General features: G+C 38.3%; 3 protein-coding genes across 4 annotated transcripts in view; 1 reads left to right on the forward strand and 2 right to left on the reverse strand.

Moving 5' to 3' along the window:
- Nucleotides 1–1,913: 1,913 nt before the first annotated feature.
- LOC116390150 (pyroglutamyl-peptidase 1) lies at nt 1,914–8,893 on the reverse strand. 2 transcript variants are annotated; one of them, XM_031859514.1, is made up of 5 exons: nt 8,755–8,893; nt 7,116–7,168; nt 5,411–5,527; nt 5,011–5,243; nt 1,914–4,239 (listed from the first exon to the last, which is right to left on the reverse strand). In XM_031859514.1, the coding sequence occupies exons 1-5, from the start codon at nt 8,786–8,788 to the stop codon at nt 4,044–4,046; spliced, it is 633 nt and encodes a 210-aa protein (XP_031715374.1). In that variant the 5' UTR covers nt 8,789–8,893; the 3' UTR covers nt 1,914–4,043. The 2 variants fall into 2 exon arrangements, with proteins under 2 accessions (XP_031715374.1, XP_031715373.1); XM_031859513.1 differs by having other exon boundaries at nt 1,914–4,154; nt 8,755–8,888.
- A 665-nt stretch (nt 8,894–9,558) lies between these two features.
- On the forward strand, nt 9,559–12,686 carry lsm4 (LSM4 homolog, U6 small nuclear RNA and mRNA degradation associated). Its single transcript, XM_031859657.1, has 5 exons — nt 9,559–9,660; nt 10,095–10,136; nt 10,776–10,874; nt 11,339–11,540; nt 11,845–12,686. Exons 1-5 carry the CDS (start codon nt 9,658–9,660, stop codon nt 11,964–11,966), a joined length of 468 nt encoding a protein of 155 aa, XP_031715517.1. The 5' UTR covers nt 9,559–9,657; the 3' UTR covers nt 11,967–12,686.
- A 1,159-nt stretch (nt 12,687–13,845) lies between these two features.
- LOC116390225 (E3 ubiquitin-protein ligase rnf213-alpha-like) overlaps nt 13,846–21,511 on the reverse strand; it is a 37,708-nt gene continuing 30,042 nt past the window's right edge. Inside the window, exons 40-50 of the mRNA XM_031859655.1 lie at nt 21,124–21,212; nt 20,560–20,811; nt 19,857–19,986; nt 19,565–19,642; nt 18,963–19,143; nt 18,146–18,350; nt 17,629–17,706; nt 16,439–16,636; nt 15,677–15,766; nt 15,223–15,401; nt 13,846–14,477 (exon numbers count right to left, since the gene is read on the reverse strand). Coding sequence (XP_031715515.1) covers nt 14,321–14,477; nt 15,223–15,401; nt 15,677–15,766; nt 16,439–16,636; nt 17,629–17,706; nt 18,146–18,350; nt 18,963–19,143; nt 19,565–19,642; nt 19,857–19,986; nt 20,560–20,811; nt 21,124–21,212 — 1,637 coding nt within the window. The 3' untranslated portion in view covers nt 13,846–14,320. The remainder of the gene's footprint in view (nt 14,478–15,222; nt 15,402–15,676; nt 15,767–16,438; nt 16,637–17,628; nt 17,707–18,145; nt 18,351–18,962; nt 19,144–19,564; nt 19,643–19,856; nt 19,987–20,559; nt 20,812–21,123; nt 21,213–21,511) is intronic.

Raw genomic sequence — 21,511 nt, forward strand, 5'->3', positions numbered from 1 at the left:
ATTATTCTATTTTCATTGTATATATTGTGCATTTTTATACTAAATTTTTCGTTTTTTTTACTCTGTTACTTGGATTGCTTCCCTGTATCATAATGCTGCTGTAGCGAACAAATTTCCCCTTGCAGGATTAATAAAGTATCTATCTATCTATCTACCTATCTATCTACCTATCTATCTATCTATCTATCTATCTATCTACCTATCTATCTACCTATCTATCTATCTATCTATCTATCTATCTATCTATCTATCTATCTATCTATCTATCTATTTATCTACCTACCTACCTACCTACCTACCTACCTATCTATCTATCTACCTACCTATCTATCTATCTACCTATCTACCTACCTATCTATCTACGTATCTACCTATCTATCTATCTATCTACCTACCTACCTACCTACCTACCTATCTATCTATCTACCTACCTATCTATCTACCTACCTACCTATCTATCTATCTACCTACCTACCTATCTATCTACCTACCTACCTATCTATCTATCTACCTACCTATCTATCTACGTATCTACCTATCTACCTACCTATCTATCTACGTATCTATCTACCTATCTACCTATCTATCTATCTATCTACCTACCTATCTATATCTACCTACCTACCTACCTACCTATCTATATCTACCTACCTACCTACCTATCTATCTATTTCTACTCCACTATATTTTGGAGGCAAATATTTGTTTACTCTTAACGCCACTACATTTATCTGAAAGCTGTTAATATGCAGGTTCAGATTATTAACACAAAATATAACCAACACATAAATGACGATGTATTACTATAGATTAAGTAACCAGGCAGTATATGCATCTGTTAAGATGAACCCCACCTTTACCAGCTGCAACATTAGAGTGCATCAACATGTATTATTCAGAAATGTGCCATAATGAGTACTTTCACTACTGGTACTCTCAGTATATTTTGATTATAAATTTCAAGTCAATTTTATTTATATACAGTAGCCCAATATTACAAATCCCAAATATGCCTCAGGGAGCTTTACAGTCTGCACAGCATACAACACCCTCTGCCCTTGGATATTAATACTTATGTTCTGTATTTTGAATGCATGACTTTATTACTTTGAGTATTTCTATGTATTACTACTCTTACTTGAGTAAAATATCTGAGTACTGCTTCCAACACTGAGAAATACCTATTGGATACCGACATACAACTGCTGCAAGTATCCCACTTCATCCCATTTATTTAGACAAAATCACTCACAGCCTCAACATATTTTAAACCCCACACAGAATGTGATGTATAGCCTACTAGATTGACCACTTTTATTGTGTTTTTATTGGTATTTTAGAAATGTTTCTACAGTATTCACTGTGAAGAATAATATTGCTATTGCTAAGCCCATATGTGTGTCAAAATCTAACCATGCTTTCAGTATGTATTCACCAGAAGGCTGAATTACTAAGCAAGCAGGATGATCCAGCCAGTCATTATTACACCGGAACAACAGCAAAGTATGTAATCAGAACATTACAATGGCATTAATACCAAAATGTCTAAATTCTGTGTGGAATTGAAAAAAAGAGCGTTGAACAGAGTGTAAACAAGCTATTAAAGCCCCTGTGGTGTGCTACCTATAACTGGGAGCTGACAGCTTTATTATTTTCTCTTACTCCTGAACAGTTAGCTTACAGTATGTTCACTTTTGCATAAGTGCTAAAACAGCACAGTATTGATGTACAGGCAATACTTTATATCTACGACAGTAGATGTCAGGCCAACTATTGACACAGCGGTGCTTCAAAGTCACGTCTGTGATCTTTGATAGGCCTTTTGTGCCAACTCTAACTTAATGCTTTTAATAAGTTTAACTAAGGAGTGGAAAAAGGAGTTGTAATAATAAAGACAAAGATGTTACTTGTAATGCTTTTAATTCTCTTTATTTCAAAGCCTTTCCTTTTAAAAGCCAATGTTACTTATACTGTAACAGTGCTTTGTTAATGTCAGAAGCAGAAGACACCTTTCAGAGGATTCTCCCGAAACAGAGAAACTCACGATAAATCACAGAGCCATAATATTATTGTACAACAGAGCACAAACCGTGATATAAGGAAAACAATATTCAATATTTTTGAGGTAGCCACACATCTGACTGGACCGCATCAGTAATATATCTTTGAACAGACCTGCTGAGTATTTTTAAGGCCTTTTCATAAACACGCATAAACAACATCAAGGCACAGGGTCAGAGGTCAACTCATGTGTAAAGTTGAGGCTTTCACTTTTGCGAGTAGACATTTTAGGGGCAGCTCCTCCACATCCCGTTCACTTCTCAGCACCCACAATAAAATATCAGCACCGGTAAATGCAGAACTAAAACCTGCCTGTCATTTCAACAGGTCCGATAGAGATTTTTAATCCAAGATTTAAGTTGAATCACAAAAGACAAAAAAAATTTGGTCTGAGAAGCAGTTCAGTTCAGGTCAGTGCTCCAGGGTGCTACTTTGTGGTACAAACCATGGGACTGAATAGCAATTAAAAAAACACACACTGCTAAAGAATAATACCAATTTACTCAAACTCACTAGCAAATTGCTTAACTGATTAAAAACTCAATGAAAGGCCATGACACCACAGTGTTAGTTACCTAAGAATAGCCAAGACAGTTTACGACAACTACTTTTTCTGGGTAAACACGGGATGCTGAAGCAGAATGCATGCCATTCAAAGCTAAAATTTAAATTACAACGGACTGATGCGCTGTTGGGTGACATGGGCTGTTGCGACGACTCAGCAGCCAAGGACAAACCAAGGACAATCCAATAAAAACGTCATAAAACAGAACATTTACAACTGGGAGAAGCACCATTACAAACACATTGTTTGAATCTGCTGGAGTTTGTTTAAGAGGTCAGAACAAACCAAAGCTCAGGAAAATAAAGCAAAACTCACCTATAAAGCAGGATACCTCACATGCATCATTATCATTTTTGTGGGGCAAAAAAGATAAAAAAATGAACGTGTGTATGTCTGAAAAGCTACATATTTAAAGTTAAAGTGACTAAAATAAAAATATTTAATGGAAGCATTCACACGGCTACAATTGCTGTCCATACTCCAGATTAAGTAAAAATTCAAAAACAAAATAAAGAAAGTGCTACAGAAATAAAATTCCAGGCCCAACTCTGAGTAAACCGACAGTCCAACTTCATCAAATCAAATCCTCAGATAAAATTAAGCACATATATGTGATTCAAGGAAGGGAACAACAGAAAGCTTTGTTTTTATCAATGAATTTAAAACAGAGCTACACAAAAAAAGAAAAACTTTAAATCTTTAAATGATACAAACTGCTTAAAAAGTTTGATTAAATTGCAGGTATTCTAAAGAGTAACTCGTATATAAAATGAACAAGAGAGAAAATATGTACTACTATATTCTGTGTAGTACACAACTTCAAAACACAGCTCACTCAGAGGAAACAGTTTTATTCAGTATTAAGTTTTCTGTGATATTTTCTCAAATAACTGTGCATCCATAATACAATTCCCTACAACTAAAGGACTGAACTTGAGATCTGTAAAATGTTATTTTACAGCCTGGGGGCCAGATCTCAGTGGGTGGATTTGTTTTGTTTTTTTTGTCAGAATTGGCCCGACAAAATTGGGGGAAATATGAGCTGGAACCAACCCGTTCCCTGAGTTAAATAACCTTTGTAAAAGAAGGCAAAATTACAACTTCTTATAAAGAAAAAGGACTCAAGAAACAATTCAACATCAAGTGTGAAACAGCACAGTTAGGCTTGAGACTCCCATTTTATCTTCTCGCCATCGGGAGACAATAAAGCATAACTGAGTCAGGGCTACAAAAACATGAAGCAAAAAACCTAAAACAAAGAGAAACAAACGCTTGAGACATGTGATACTCTGAAGTTTTCATTTTGTCCAAATGAGGACAACAATAAAAAAGGAAAGAAAGTTTGGCTACTTGTGGTTAAGTGCAATTTCTCTTGTGTGTTGAGGGCTGGAGAGGCTGGTTGGCATCTGGAGGTCACTTAGTGGAAGTGCTGCTGGCAGTGGATTTTCTCTTCGGCCTGGTCCAGAAGCTGAAGCATCTGCTGGATGATGGCCTGCAGCGCACGGCCCAGGTCTTCCCCGCTATAAGGCTTTTCAAGAGGAGGCACATGAACGAAGGCAGAGCGACCACGGCTCAAGTACAGAGATGTGTAGTAGGTGAAATCACATAAATACCTGTTAGGCAAGAAAGCACAGCATCAAATGACTGCAAGTCTCTGCATACCATCAACATAGATCAGCTGCACACATGAACGCACGCTAAGGCCATATAGCAGTATGCAGAGAAGATAACTTTCAGAGACTGTTTACCATAACCAGCTAGCACGTTGGCGTACTATTTTGACATCAAGTTACAAGCAGAACAGGCTTACTATACGACTAAATGTATTACTTTAATTACATTGATGCAAATGTACGCTATGTCGCCCTTTAGTTGATGGTTTACTATTTAAAATGTGCACTTCCATTGTTGTGTGACGTCATACTACTACTTCTTTGTGGAGTCGGGGTAGATGTATTTGCCCTGATGTTACAAGTAGGAACTCTGACTTTGAGGGCGTTCTATTGTACTTTTTCTACGAGGAGGTTGGAAATCTTTGACTTCCGAGTTGTCTTGAAGTTACAAAAAAAAATCTAGTATAGAAATGCCAAAGTCACACTCAGTTGCCAGATTTTCTAAAGGTACACCTAGCTCAAACCCTCCCTTCATGAAAGTTAGAAAGTTAAGTTTTGATTTATAGATGTTTTGTTACTGTTAAGCATCCTACCTTTACTCCAGACTTTGTTGCACACAGTTTCACGTTGGCTGTCAAACTAACTACACCTAATTATGCAGATAGTAAATATCACGTACGGCTGATTTGTGAGGTGACTGCGTCATCATGTCCCTGTCCCTCAGCAACCAAAAGGCTGATTCTAAATGTAAAAAGTAAAGTTAATAGTTACCTTCCAGCATCTTTGGAGACGGACACAGTTACTCCCAGCCCCGAGGCCGTCACTCTCTTACAGACTGATTCCATGTCAATAACTGAGTTGATGCAGTCCGGGCCTCCCACAATGCAACACTGTGAATCAGGACAGAAGCTGCTGTTGTCGAGGCCCTTGTAGCCGTGATTTCTGCCACACTTCTCCAACGTGACGGTGGTGGCCATACCCGAGACTCCAACATGAACTACCAACTGGCAAACAAAGGAATCAATAAAAACACAAGTCAGAATTAATATCAATATTACATATTACAACACATCTCTGGCAGCTCTCCATTTGTTTGAACCATAAGTGTCTGAAAAAGATTTCCTTTAAAAGTGGAATAAAGTGGAGCGGTCACAGCACGTTTTCTTCTTACCAGTGGATGATACTTCTTCCATAATGAAGGAACCAAACTCTGGACTGTCTGGTACTCTACAGGAACCTCGGATACATGCAAGTTCACTTCACCGCCCAGTCCGAGCTTCTTCAGTTCCTGTCGGGACAAACGAAAACATAAAACCTAAAATACTTTCCTGCATCTTAAAATAGATGGTTTTAACCCAAACATCTTACAGTGGTGAAGGGGACTATGAGTAAAGCTAGAAGGTGGACCTTTGAGCTTAGATAACACACAAGTTATGAAACTCAAGATAACCTTGATGAACAAAATGTAATCCTTTTTGGTAGAATAGCAACTTTTATTTAATCCTTTTTCACATCTGCAACTCTGTATTAATTTAATAAATTAACGCTGCTCATTGCTCTCTTTGCCTATTCCGTCCATAGATGTGCCTGTTGTCAGCTTAAGAGTCTATAGCAAAATATGTATTATCTTAAGTTTAAAACAATACTTTCAATCACAAAAAAATAATAAAAATTCAGAGAAATCCAGTGAGAACGTGCGCATTACTTCCCGACTGCAGCTGGCCTTAAATTAAACAAGGCCCTCACACACACGGACTCTTATCCCACCACGCATTTAACATTAAGCCTTCGCTTTAAACCTGACCTGTTACAGTTTTTACACAGTTCAGCTCTTTTTATTTTAAAAACAGATATATTTTACATAATTTATTTCATTATAAATTTCTATTTTAAATACATAGTTCTTGATTTTAGCAGTACTAGTTTTTCGCTATGCACATAAACACTAAGGCAAATTCTGATTGGTAAAAAACCACAACCAATGCTAATGATCATTGACCAAATGTTTCTGTGAAATGTTATTTAACTTCAAGCAGGTAGATGTCAGTCTTTTTTTTGCATTTTCTTAGAGGACAGGTGTCTTTAATGTTTGTTGTCCTTTCCAAATAACATTATTTCACACTTATCTTATTAAAAAAAAAAATGGAACTCCAAAACTAAACAATCGTCATAAATTGTATGAGAAAAGCAAGAAACAAAATAATGCAATCGTAAATATTAATAGTATCATAAATTGTCAAATTCACAGCCAGTGGACAGACACCTCCCCCAGCCCCCTGCAGGACAAGGAGCCCCGGACACTGACCCCCACTTGTATTGAAAAGAGGCTTGTTTGACCACGTCTGTGACCCCGCCGCAAAGCGGCCTTTTGTTTGCCTTTTAATATCCTTATCAAGTCCGTCTAGACACCCTGACAACCACTGTCATCCCCCCCACATGCAGCTTCCCCAGCAGGACACAGAGAGCGTCCGACACACTGCTGCCCCGCGTGAAGCCGGCCGGTAACTATCAGAGCATCATGTTAACACCACAAAAACAGGCTCAACGTGAGAATTTAAATTAGGAAAAGCCACGCTTGCTCTTATTTTATTGCATTTACTAACATTTAACATGAAGACTATTTAAGTCGTGGCTAAAAACATGGTGAGCTTCATCAGTGTGCCATATTTAAGAGGTGATAGTGATGTTGTTTTTTGTCCAGAATAAATATAAAGCATTTTGGAAAAGCTTATGGACTTGTTTAGCCTTGTTTTACTACATTAAGAAAGGCTAAATAGGGAATTTCAATAGTTTTAATCGACGATCCTGCTCATGCTAACACCACAGATATAATAAATACATGTGCATTAAAACAGCAATAGAGGGGGAAAACACACCTGTACTGCTACCCAGCTGGCATTGACCGTGTGCTCACCAAATGGCCCAAAACCTGCAAAACACGTTCATTATTTTGGTTGCTGTCCTGCATTTACATTATGTTAACGACTACGCAGTCTGTTTGGCTTCTACACATGATGACATGAATGTGCATTTCCACAAACAGAAATGAACCACGTTTGTTCTTTCAATGTATATAAGTGCAACTGTATTTCTGGTGGGATCCCTTCGACATATTTACTAGTAAAAATAACAAAGTAAATACATTTAATTCTGGAAAAACAGATACTGAATGTAAACTATTAACAGTAAACAGACCTGAAACTTCAAAAATACTAGATTTTCAGAAAAACAATGACTCTACAGTAGTGCAGCATGCTGCTTTCCTTGAATTACCAAATTACAATCACTCCCCATCACTAAAAGTCGCTCCATGCATCACTCTATACGACCTATAAAATCACAGCAGCAGCCTATGGATATTCACTCAGGCTTGTTTATGTCGGGATCTATACCTGATCCCCTTCCACCACCCTCACAAGGGTCAGTGGGTCCCTGGGGGTTGGGTGGAGGGGGATCAGTCTGTCTGACAGGCTGCTGAAAAGGAGCAGAGCGAGGGGCCGGCAGCTGCCAGCCGGCTCGCTATTGTGAAGGCGCTGTTCCCAGGCAATCGACACAGCTCCTATCAGCCGGGACTGCAGGCTCCTGCACCCCTTTGTGTCTGAAAAGTCACTGCTTCTGTTATCCTCCACAGATCCAGTGTTCAACACTGTAGTTTGTGCGATTAGAGAACAATAGTTTTAAGTGGCTGGAAGTGAAGTTACAATCAATCTTGTTTTTTTTTTTAATTAATTAAATAGGGATGCAAAGTGTTTTTTCCTAAAATGAAACATGCAAGGCAGCTTCCATGACAGACTTTCATGTCATAATACAAAGCCATGCAGAAGAAACACTCAGACACTCTTTCTTTGTCAGAAACGTTGAAAAAGGGAAACACGATCACAACAAAACACTCCATGAGATACTCGTGAATCCTACTAAATACTAAATATTAGAGTAAGTTGTATGATTGCTGATTATGATTATGATTGTCTGTCGATTACAAATATCAACGTGATAGTTATATCTTTGATATCGTGCTGATATGAACCCTAAACTGTTTGAGAGAACTTTGATTTGACTATTGTCTCTGAATCACGGACACATTTCCATCATTAACGTGTTTCACAAAGATTTACACAATATTCTACCAGCATTACACGTCTGCTGGGTGATGTTGGTGTATATACGTCTTCACGCTTAGTTGAACATGTCAAGCTTGTTTTTGTTTGATGTGGCCTTTGAAGAAAGACAGTAAACAACACAAAGATCATTTCCCCTTGCTCGTCAGTAGCGGTTATAATGTAAATATAGAAACACACTTGAACACCACCGATACGAAGCGATTGTTAAAACTGTAAGCAACACGTTTCAACTGTGTACACGTCCAGCGGAGTGAAGCAGTGAGAGCCTGACGCCATTAACGTTAGCAGCTGTCATCTGCACAACTTTTCCTCCACTTCACACCTAATGTTCAGTTTACCGATAAAGACGACACAACAAATGGCGGCAAAAACAAAACAAAAAAAGAAGCCCAACCTGTAACGACCACAGTCCGTTTACTGTTATCCATATCCCGTCCTGTTGCAGAGGTTTCGTCGCCTTTTCTTTTTTTCCGGTCTTTATTTTTGAGCCAGGACCGTAAAGAGAGCCAGTACCCTCCACAGCTGAAGGCTCCGTCTGCCACACACAAATAACAAGCGGCCCTGCTCGCTGCGTGATACGTGACGTCATCGCGTTAGCGATGGGACGCCGAGGTGACGCAATGAACAAATACAAATATATATGGTGTGCAGTGAATGGAAAATAACCAAATAAACAACTAAATCCAACGAACTACACACTGAATGGCATGTAGACGAAATTATACAATTATTTAGAAATAAATAATATATTATATAGAATGAGAAAATTACAGAAAGACAACAACAGAAATCTTTAACAACAACTCAGTTGAAGCTTCAAAGCATGTGTTTTACCACTCTTACAGGATTTCTACATATTTTTTTTTTTATTCGTCAGAAAATGTAAATAGTTGAACTGTAAATAAAAAAAATTCCCTCCCTGAATCACTTCCCTAGTATTTTGAGTCCATAGTATTGGGTAAAAATATCCCTCATTTATGGTTGCTCGGTTGTTTATTATTTCTGGAACACAAAATTAAGTGTCAGTTAATAACTATAGCTTTGATTTCATGATAATAAAAATAAACAAATACTGTGTTTTGAAGGGTCTACCTAAATATAAGCTAATGGCAACATGTCGCACTGACTGCTTCTTGCCTGTGGAGGGCAGCGTCTTATATTACAGCCATGATGACACACCGCACAGCCGGAAGCTCATTAGCAGGAGACGAAGAAGAATAGAAGCTAAAATCCAAATCGTGTCAGAGAAGGCCAAGACAGCGAGCGAGACACAAAATCCGAAACAGTTACTTTCACAATGGTACGTATTTAACTGCGGTGTTCAGATGAAACGATTATAGTTAATATATGTCCAGTAGCGTGCTTGCTACGTAGCTAAAGCTAACTGTGTTAGCAGCACTGTGGCGCTGGGCTACATGATGCTAAGCTAAGTTAAAGTAGCTAACGTTACTGCAGTAAACGTATGTTAGCCTGACGCTATGAATAACGTTACATACTGCAGGAGAAACGCTTTCTGAAAACACATACCATTAGAAGCTGCTAGTAACAGCTGCCCTTTCGTTAAAAGCACACCGGGGTGAACAATGGGTTGTCCAATGTATCGGGCAACTTATAGTAGGAATGTATGAAGGGGGAAACTAACGTGAGTCCCGATATGTTGTTTACTGGGGTAACTAAATACTGTTCATGGCAGGTGGATTCATGAGTGTGACCTGTTTTTCTGTCATTTTGCAGCTTCCACTATCTCTGCTGAAGACTGCCCAGAACCACCCTATGGTGAGGAGACACTGAACTCTTTCAAGGAGCTGATGTTAGCATTGTAGATGGAGCAGCAACTTGTCATATTTATTTTAATCTCTGCAGCTCCTTCAGGGTTATGTTTGGTCTCTTTGTTGCCCCTCTTGATTAATGTCCTCCATGCTTTTTCACAAGCATTGTTCCTCAATTGGCAGGTTTGTTGTGGTGTCATAATCTTTCCATTTTGTAATAATGGATTTAATGGTGCACTAGGGGATTTCAGATTTTTTTTTATAACCTCACCCTGAATTTGTTCCCTGAACTCTTAAAGTAATTGGTAGCACCTGGTTTTATTTAAGGGCTTAATAGCAAAGCAGGTGAAAACAAATTCACTTGCCACTTTTCAGTTATTTAATTTAGTATTTTGGATGGGTCCACTCCACAAATCCAAATAAAAATGAATTTATATTCTAATTTAAATTGTTGTAATGCTACAAAAAATGGAAAACACTTCGGGGGTGAATACTTAATAACCATAATTTAAGTGTTTTGTGGTTTATACCATGATAAAAACTGTTCCCTAGCTTCCTTCATCCGTCCTGTATCGTGTCTGTATTGTGTCGTCAAGGCTCTAAAGCGGCTGGCTGTTGTTGTTTTTTGTGTCCTTTCTCTCCTCAGCTGGTGGAGCTGAAGAACGGAGAGACGTACAACGGTCACCTGGTGAGCTGTGACAACTGGATGAACATCAACCTGAGAGAAGTCATTTGCACCTCAAGGGTAAAGCTGAGCTCTGGTCTCACTTCTGTGCTGTCACTGTCACTTTCTGTAGGGAAGGAAAAGTAGATATCTCTGTGGTCCAGTGTTTACATGTAGGTCTCAGTGTTGTCTACAGAGTCCGCCGTCGATGAGGTGCATCCCTCTGAAAATGTAACAGGCATGAAACCAAGTGTTTGTGGCCAATAATCACAGAGGCCTTTAACAGGTGCTCCAAAGTACACGTTAAAGTTTTTTTGGCCTTTAAGTAAATAATTAAGAAAGAGAAAACGGACAACAAATAATGGCAATCACTCCCATCATAACAGTACAATAGAAAACAATACAACCTAGCATATATATCTTCTACAGGCCAAAAAGGTGTATGCTGAAGCTTGCTGTCCCCGCCCTTTTTACCAAACGCAACTTATTTGTTGTCAAAAAGTGACAACATGATTGCACTGACACCCCCACTCAACTCTTAACAGGATGGAGATAAGTTCTGGAGGATGCCCGAGTGCTACATCAGAGGAAGCACCATCAAGTACCTGCGAATCCCCGATGAGATCATCGACATGGTGAAGGAGGAGGTGGTGTCCAAGGGCCGTGGACGTGGAGGCCCCCAGCAGAACAAACAGCAGGGCAAAGGAGGAGGAGGAGGAGGAGGAAGAGGAGGAGGAGCCGGCCGAGGTAAATGGGAACACTCCGTGCTCATTGGACAGGCTGCTGCAGATGCGTTTTATTTATGCCTGCTGTCTTAATAGGAGTATTGGCATGACTGTTTTTGGTTGTTTCCAAATTTCTCTGCTATTATAAAGTCCACACTCTCTCAGGAGCATCATGGGTTTTACTCAAAACCGCTGTAAGATAGCTCAAGAATTACATTTTGTGTCTTTAGTGTGCCACTACCTCAGATCCTGAATTGGTCGAACAATAATTCTCTCACAGTTGACAAAAATTGACTGATTGTTTCTCTTTACATTTCTCTCTGTAGGTCTGTTTGGCGGTCGCGGCAGAGGAATGACCGGTCCCGGTCGGGGCCAGCAGCAGCAGCTGCAGCTGCAGCAGCAGGATAAGAAACCGGGCAAACCACAGGGAATGAAAAACCAGCACTGATGGACAACATTACACCTTCAACAACACAGAGCGATTTCTCCTTCAGTACATGGAAGATACAATTAACTCTCCTTCTGCTGTGATGCTTGTCCAGACTCGCCATCGCAGAAATCACAACGGGAGACGTTAAGAGAAGCTGTGCTTTTGCACTGAATTTTGTTTTTTAGCATCTGTACGTTGGTATAAACCTTTTTTTAGTATACACCAGTGTATCAGTCACAGCTGACGGAGTCCGTCTTCAGTATCCATTGATAGTGTGTTATTACAACTTTGCAAGAACATTTTGTATCATACAAAAACAGTTGGTACACTGGAATGAGGTTTTTATTTCTTTGTTTTTGGTCAACTTGTCTCCTTGGGTGTAGATTTCAAGGTAGAGAAATTTGCCCAGACTTCTGTTGCACCGATATATTTTTTTTTAACTTGCTCTTTATTTTTGTGTTGTTCGCGACGTTCTGTAGTTTGTCTGCTGTTCCGTTTGGTCCGATCATGGCAGGTGGACCAGTAGACTGTCATTTGGGGGGAACGGGAATTCAGTCCCTGTAAATGAACACTTTTGTTAAAGCATTCGTTAGGATTTCCACAAAAAAAATTCTCATATTCTTAAGTCTGAAATGGAAAAGTCCAATGTGTGTCTTGTTGGTTGAGTTTCATTTTATTTTTGCAAAAAAAAGATGTAAATTATTTACATGAGAATAAAACGACTTTTGTTAAAGCGGCCATATTTATTTAGAAGTGTTCTTGTCTATTTGTTCTGTCAAAACAATCTGGATGCTGCTTCACTTCACTTCCTTTAAATTAATATCAAGATTATAATTCTTGATTTATAGCCAGGATTAGCTAGTTGTGTTTTAAGTGAATAAGATGGTAGAACTGGAATGTGTAGTAATTGTTTACATTGACACTAGGCTGTATAATAAGGAGTAAAGTTGAAATCTCATGGAAAAGTTCCAAATGTTGCCCCTAAATTGACAGCAAATCTGAAGTCCCTGCCGTTCTTTGTTACATAGGAGTTCATATCTTGAATGGGGCCAAGACCAAGTTCATTTTACTTTTTTCGTAGCATAAATTTCTTGAAAGTTTTGCAAAACGCATTACTAGTACACACGAGTGCACTACTTACAAATCCTGATCTGACTGCTTACACAAAGATGATTAAGACTGGACCCACAGATCAAATGTTTCTTACTTGGATCAGATTAGAATTAAAAGTTGCATTCGTTTCAATTAGTGACCAATGTATACCAAAAAAACATGTTTACTCTCAATACGAAAGTGTGATGTCTCACGCTACACGTATTTATTGATTTATTGATTGGTGTAACAAATCTCAATCATTTGAAAAGTAGAAGTATGAACATTTACTGCTTTCACATTTACAATTTCAAAAAGTTACTTGCTTTTCAGTTTTACATAAAATCAGATACTTCTGGGTTCATGGCTGTCGGCCAGTATGTAAGCTGATTTTGGACGTCGCTGTGGGATCTGTAACCTTATAACACACATATTACTTGACATTTCAAAATAAAGCAAATAAGTTGTTTCGTTAACACAATTTTAAAGACTTAAAGAGCTCGGAGATGTTTGAATCCCATTTCCTGATTTAGATTTTTTTGAAACTGGAAAATATCAGTGAAGAGTGCATCCATATGCAGGCTTCCAAACATCCCTGTCGTCACTCATCGGTGGCATCACACACTACGATCATGATTTTCTAGAGTCTATAACCCCAAACATGAGGCGACTAAGCAAGCAAACATAAACCAGATAAATCATCAAACACTCCAATCAATTCCACACAAACCATCAGCTATATATGCTTAAATGTGTAGGAAAAGATATATATAAAATGTGGAGTTTAATTTTTTCTGTACTAGTTTATTGTACCACCATACAGATTCCCTGCCCTAACTTTCATATTCTGGTGGTCAATAGTAAAATGTAAAGAGTAATTCTGAAACAGATAATATCAAACAGTTGCACATTATGTGCTTGTCAAAGTCTTACAACATTTTCCTGAGTAGGTCCTGACATTTATTTACAATGAGACTCAGACAGTAATTCTTCAAATGATTGCTAATATAGTGACAAAAGGCAGTAAATGAGCAGCTGGATCATGTTAACACACAGCAAACTATATATTCAAGGCAGTGTTTCATCAAGTTCAATCAGTGATGGTATACTTCATTGTTTTTAAAAGCCTTAAGGTAATTGTTTTTGGTCTTTTATACATTATTATCACAGAAAAATTAGTAAAAATAGTAACAAGTAAAGAACAAAGTAAAATCTAACTTCTTTGGCTTTGAGATCAGCAATTAACCTGATCAAATGAAATCACTCTTAAATTGTCCGGTTCATCCCTCCATCATCCAGTCCTGTTTGGCTGTGACAGCACATTTCCAGGTCTCCACAATCTTGGACAGTAGCAGATTTTCAGGAAACTTGTCTTCCACGTAAGAAGGCACCTCCACTTCTTTACGGTTCATGTAGGCACACACTGTCTCTTTTACACTGAGAAAAAGAAGTGTGGATGATAAGCACCATGTTTGCATACAGGAAAGCTAAAAACAGAAAATTAAAGCAATTACATGTCAACATTAATTAAAGTTCAGCACCAGTGTGATGGCTGAAGCTAGAGTGGATGACCCGGAGGGACACTTGTCCAATTCTGAGCATGCACTTCCTATCCCACGACCAATCGGACATCCTAACCGTAACAATCCGTCCCTTAAAACCTCCCAGTCCAGCATTTATTCAGGATCATTTTTTAAATTTACCTGCATTCTTTTACGTTTTTCACTACTGTACATTTGCTGTTGACTGGTTGTGATTGACAGGAGCCAACCACAGAAAACATATTACACAAAATTCAAAGGTTTTCTCTCTGTTTTATAGCTTCATGACAAAGCAGTCCAAGTTTATCAACATTAAATGAACAAAAATAATGAGAATTATTAAAACACCATTCCCCTCGAGTTAAAATGATTATTGGAAGTCTATAAATCCCTAATAACTTAATTACATGTTCAACTGGCTTTAATGAGTAAGTGATGACCACATTTGAGGCCCTTCTGTCTTTGATTTATTAATGCATGTTTCACAGGATGTTATCCCTGGCAATATCGACCCGGGGTGGGTGGACGTTTCACAAAGTGTGCACACTTAAAGTGCCACACTTTTTAATCCACATCTCTTTTTAGGGCTTTTGGGGGAAACAATTGCATTAACAAGAAAAGACTTTGTTCAACAGGTTTACCTCCAGGATGGATTGTAGTCGTCGGCGGCCCTGAGGCGGCCCAGACTCAACAAGAGGAACTCGTGCATCTCAAGCAGCCATTGGTCCACGTTTCCCCTCGACACGAAGCCTTTCAGCTCAATCTTTTCCTCCTCTGTCAGCGGTATCAGGTACTCAGCTGGATACCCTGAAAAGGGCTCCTTTTTATAGAAACACGGAGTGAGGTATTTTATATTTATGTTAAATCACAGTGCATATTCCAAGTGAAATGTTTTGTTTTGAAGTATACAGTGAAATGAGCCAAAAGAATGAATGAATAAATATATAACTGAAAATATTACTTAGACAAACAGGTGTAGTGCACTGACATATTTTGATGGGACATAATAGCACAACTTTTTTTGAGTGATTTTCTATTCAGTGCTCGTGTTTTACATTTAACCAGCTCCAAAAATGCTGCAAAAGCAACACTTACCCTCTTGAGACGCAGCATGCTTTCAGATTTGAGGGAGGAGAGGAGTTGCCACAGAGAAACACAGTGTCTGAGGTTGCATCTGCCCAGAGCCTGAGGAGACAACGCAGCAGAGCAAAGAGTCTGTTACATGCAGTCTGAAAGCAACAACAACTGGGATTCAAAAAAATAAATAAATAAACTTACGCCTGAAGTGTATCTTTTTTAGGTTTCGAGTTTTGAGGATATAATTAAGATGAGATTTATTTTTGGGAAGCTTTATATGGTAGATTAGTTTTGTTTATTTGCACGATTGATATTATTTAATTAACGGCAATTAATATATTCTTTATCATTTAAAATGTCTTTATTTTTTTGGTAGATGGGAACTACATGACATGGTGCTCATTGCCTCGAGTGTTTGTAATTGTTTAGGTTAGTGGAGTGATACATTGCAAGTAAGAGTGAAATAATGTATTGCGTTTGTTTTTAGAGCTCTTTTGTCCAACTGTAGTGTTGGTTATTAATTACTTTACTTACAACCCAAAAGTAGCTATGATGCATCAAAGGATAGCTTCACAATTTTTCATCTCTGTCTTAAAACAATAGTCAGGTTTTGCTTGCTGTCAACAGTCCTCCTGTTTCTATTGGCCAATGAGAGATCCCTTCCTAATGTGCTCACAGTGTCAGTGATGGGGCCAGTTTACACTGACATAAAATAACTGCCATTCAGCTTTAGGAAACCTTAACAATCACTCCTGACAAAGATGCTAAATATGTATTGACCTGCAATATGTGACGATCAATGTGGTTGGCCATCTTCAGGATGTCCTGGAGGTAAGTGACCAACGACATCATGGGATCACCGCCAGTCATTGAGAGGAAACCCAGGAGCAGCTCCGTGATCTTGAGCGCCTCACACACATCATTGAAGCAGTCCAGCTCTCTGGACAAGGCGTTCCGGATCAGGGAGGACAGAGAGTCCTGAAGGAACAACAAAGTATAAATGAAGCCTGAAGCCATATTATGAACATCACCACTGTCAAGTTTCATAGAACAAATTAACTGAATGTTTAACTATCTACATATGAAATATATGAGATACCATTTAACTAAATGTTCATCCTCAATGTAATAAAATGATTCATAGCATTTAGGTGTTTTTTTTACTATTTCAATTACAACCAAGCAGCACTTTGAAAGAGTGATTGTTTTAATGTTGATGTCAAAAATAATCATCCAGCATGTAACTGTAACCTTATACAGATTCAACAATTCTCTGGTTTCAGCTTGTCACATGTTTTCTATCATTGTAAATTGAATATCTGTGGGTGCTGGACGCAAAACAAGACATTTCAGAAGGTCTGCCGTTTCCCTTGCGTTTCTGTTTGTATGTGTTGTGGGCGTTGTTTCCTTCCTGGCACTCTCACGGCTTCCTCCTGATTACGGCTCATTCCCCTCACTTGTCCAGTCTGCACAGCTGCCTCCCATCAACTCTTCAACTCCACAGTATATCTACCACAGTTGTAGTTTGTTTTTGTAGTTAAATTATTTCTTTGTTCTGTTTCTTTAAAGGCAGGTTCATCACTAAAAGATTTTTCAGATCTTAGCAGATCTTAGCAGACGCTACACATAGCAACTTTGAATGAGAAATCTAACAGTTTTGTTCCTATAGTGTGTGGAGCACAATGATTTGATTTTGTGTCCTCGGGGTTCCCCCCTCACAACAGAATTTCACCATTTACTGATCAGAATACCCTGATGGTAACTTCTGACTTTTATTATTTTCTGATGCTTTATTGACAAAAAAATAACCAAATAGCTTAATTGTTAATGAAGATAATTGTAAATTTCAGCCCGAGTCTTTTCTTAAATGCATGTATTGTATATTTGTGTGTTTGACTAGGTAAGATGAAGTACATTTAAGGAAAATCTCATTATAATATGATATATAATGTTATATATCATCAATTTACCTGATGCACTTTTCCTTTAACAGCTTTGAAAATGGTTTCATAGTCTCTCTCTTGTGTGTTGACCAGAGTAGGAATTCCCTAAAATAAAGCATAGAATAAGGTGAGTATAGTAAAGCAGAGAGATAACACATTAAAACAAGTAATGCAACACAGAGCAGATACAATGACAATAAAGTTGCAATTTGCTTGGTGAAAATGTCTTGGTTGATAAAATAGCAACACAAGAAAACCATCTAGGTTTGCTTACAAGTGAAAAATGATATGACAACTAAGAACAAACCAAGTCAAACAAACATATGTCTGTTCTCTCTTGTTTTGGTTTGTTGTAGCCTGACATAATACTACTATTCCAGGAGTATATGTATCACTCTGTGTAGCATAAGGCATGATGGAGTCTGTTCCTCGCCAAGGTGGTGCACAATCCAGGCAACAATAGACTGTAAATGGCTGGTAAAGCTTGTGTGTCCATCTATGGTCTTGTCATTTGCTTGAACTCATCCAGACTGTGTGGACTCACTGTGCGGGTGATGAGTGGTTTTCCCTGCAGGAAGCGGGTGAGGATCTGCTGCTGGATCCTGGGTAAGTCATATTGGGATATCGTCTCATGGCCACGTTCCAAACTGTACTGGCAGTTGGATAAAACCAGAGGAAGCAGGTCCTTCTCCAGCTCATAGCGTATGACATGCTGCTCCGTTAGCTCTGCCATAGTCACCTTGTAACTGCTGCAGACATCACAACGTAAATATGAATTTTTTTGTACTGGAGTGACTTCTTTTTCCAAACTATTTATGTTTAAAAGTTGTTCCAGACTTCTGGAATACAGCAAACAAGTTTAGTTTTCAGCAAACATGTTTAAATTGTTTGTTCGTAATATATTTTTCTTGGTGCTACTAAAAAAATCATACATTTATCAGTCAACAAAGATTGACGGTCATTATGCTGTGCATGTTTAGTTTGTTCACTACAGTCGTTTGAAAAGTCTGCATGTGCATTTTGGTGTTGAGTTTGTAGTGCTTTTATCAAATTCACATTAGGCCTTTTCAAGGACAAGCTTTTCAAAGATAGGCCTAAGATCTGTCAAACTCTCTTTGGAATATGTTTTTACACATAACCAGGATTGTGGATTGTGGATTTCATCACTTGCATTGAAAGTACAATAAAAAGGAACTTTTTAATGGCAAATATGAACAGGAAGAACAACTACACCGTGCAAAACCTCAATGTCCACAGCACTGAAAGAGGTTTTGCTTGCTGTAATTATTACAGAGTTGTTAAAACAGCATTTAGCATCAAACTGAAACATTATCTTCTTCTCTTTTCTAGCCGTTTTGTACCTGCTGTTATCTCCGGTGTGGGTGTCCACAGCGTTCACCAGCTCGTTTTGTAGCGCCACCAAGTAGCTGACCAGCCCTGTGGAACACAGGCCTGGACCCTGCCGCCGGGGCAGGAGGTACTGCAGGTCGCTGTTCAAGTTCAAATCCTCACTGCAAAATTCATCCGGGATCTTCAACTCATCTGTAAGTTGTAAAGGACATATAAATGATTCCTTATGTCCAATACAACATAAGTATGTATTTAATTGAATTGGTTCATTCAGTTGTTGTTACACCAAAGAAACTATTTCTACCAACTATTACGGCTATTTTCGAAAGATGTCACTTTGAAACCAGTGAAGTTCGTGGTGTGTGGGCAAAATCACAACACTGAAAGTATTGACTAGATGCATTTTAATTATTGACGAGTATCAAAGCTCTAACAATGGAGTTACAGTAATTACAGTGTAAATGCAAACAACACAACTCTGCTTGAATGTTTACTAGACACGTGAAACAGAAAATATAACAAAATAAAGGAGAGTAAAGGAAATATGTAAATGCACTCCTGTGACAGCCCCCATCTGTAAATCTTTAAGGAGACAAAGAAGTGCTTTACTTACTGTTGGTTACAGACACTCTGAGCAGATTCCATGTTTTCAGGAAGATGTCAATGTGTTTCTCATACCACATCCTCATTTCTGAAAAAACAATTGTTTAAAATAATTACATAGTTTGTATGACTAAAAATGGAATGAGGAAAAGAGAAAATAAATGTTAAAATGTCATCTGTTTCCTGTCCCGTAACCCATGCCTTAAGGGCTAGTACATCAGTCTTCGATCAATTGAATGTTAACATTTTGAGAACAAAGGAGGCTTAAGTGTAGTCATCGCTAAGAGATATTGAAACTTTACCCTTTTGCTTCTCAATGAACTCTCCAATGGAGCCCACTATCTGTTCCGTTGCATTCTGGAACTTTCTCACCAAGCGTTTCTGCAGGATTAAGATGTCTGGAAGGAGCTTAATCTGCCGAAAGTCTCTCTCCTGGAGAATAAAAACACAAATGAAACTGATGATAATCACGCCTCATAACCATATGCTGCATATGCAGAAGTTTTAAGATAAATGACCATAATACATCTAAGGTCCATTTTTTATTTTACGGATCAATTACTAGCTGTTGAGACGAAAAAAGTAATTTTTCATTTTAGATTTAGATTTTCTTTCCTTTGAAACATAACTGGGAAAATACGGACAATTTATTACTTTTAGATGATAAAATATCTAGTGGGCATGGTTGACATTTGGTCTAAAGGTTGCCTACAAGTTCATCATCTGATGAAGTTACTAAAATGAATCCACTAATTAGATTTTAACGTGTTGAAGTGGAAACTTTGAATTACTGGTGGCCCTAAATCAAAGGCCAGGAGGTCAAAAATGAAATTACGAATCATCCTTTGGAAATGAGTATCTATAGCAAATTTCATAACAATCTGGCAAGTATTTGTTAAGATTTCTTGCTCTGGAAACCAAACTGTTGGATGGAAAGGTGAATTCAAATCCATTTTCAATTCAATTTAATTTTGTCACAAGGCTTTACGTCTCACAGACATTCACCTTCTGCAGGAACCTCCAGAGAAGAGGCAGCTCCTCCTTTTGGTCATACTGCTCTACAATGTGTGTGAGGCTGAGCAATGATAACCTCTCCCTGCAGCTCCACACCGCCGAGCTGTGGATCTGAGAGCCCTGCGGCAGCGACGTCAGGAAGGTACAATCGTCACCCAAGGCCGCCCTCATGAGGAAGTTGGAGGATACACGGGAGTCGGTCCTGATGCTGCCCTTTGCTTCTTGCAGGAGTTGATCAAGATCCTAGACACAAAATATTGGTTGTAGTGGAAGGAGAGTTTAATGCAGCAATGGAAAAATGTGTATTGAGTAAAAAACAAACATTATACGATACATATGAGAATATGAAGAGAAGCAGTTTATTAATATTAAACATAATAATTAGATAATTATAATAAAATGAGCTTAGAATATAATTATTCTCATATTGACATTGATGACTGAGATACATGGCCATACATCATATGTACGAGTCAAACTGACCATTTTCAAATATACAAGCTTCATCGTCGCCATATGACGAAAAGGACAATATAAAATGGTAAAAAGTCATACCCTCAACTGAGGCGTCATAATATCTGCAGCCACAGTAGTTTCCCAGGTGTTTCTGGACGCTTTGGTTGTTAGGTAAGGATCAATCCCAGCTAGTCGAAGTCAAACAAGAAATTTTGTAAAATAGATTACATACTGTTCTATTATCAACCCCTTAAAATATGTAAACATGAACAGAAACTTTCAGAAATATTACAATCCTTTCATACAAATACAGTTTTCTATGCACATCCTACATATTTAGAAAATTCAAAGCTCAAAAATCTTGTAATTTGTGTCGGTTGTGTGTTCATGTTTTTATTGAGGAGACAGTATCAGTATTTCTGAATGTGTTCTTGTGTCCTCCATAACCTGTTTGACAAAATATGTACATATTTTGGAGGACTGACAA

Source organism: Anarrhichthys ocellatus, unplaced genomic scaffold, assembly GCF_004355925.1.
Source record: "Anarrhichthys ocellatus isolate YVR2014 unplaced genomic scaffold, GSC_Weel_1.0 scaffold22, whole genome shotgun sequence".
Taxonomy (NCBI): Eukaryota; Metazoa; Chordata; class Actinopteri; order Perciformes; family Anarhichadidae; genus Anarrhichthys; species Anarrhichthys ocellatus.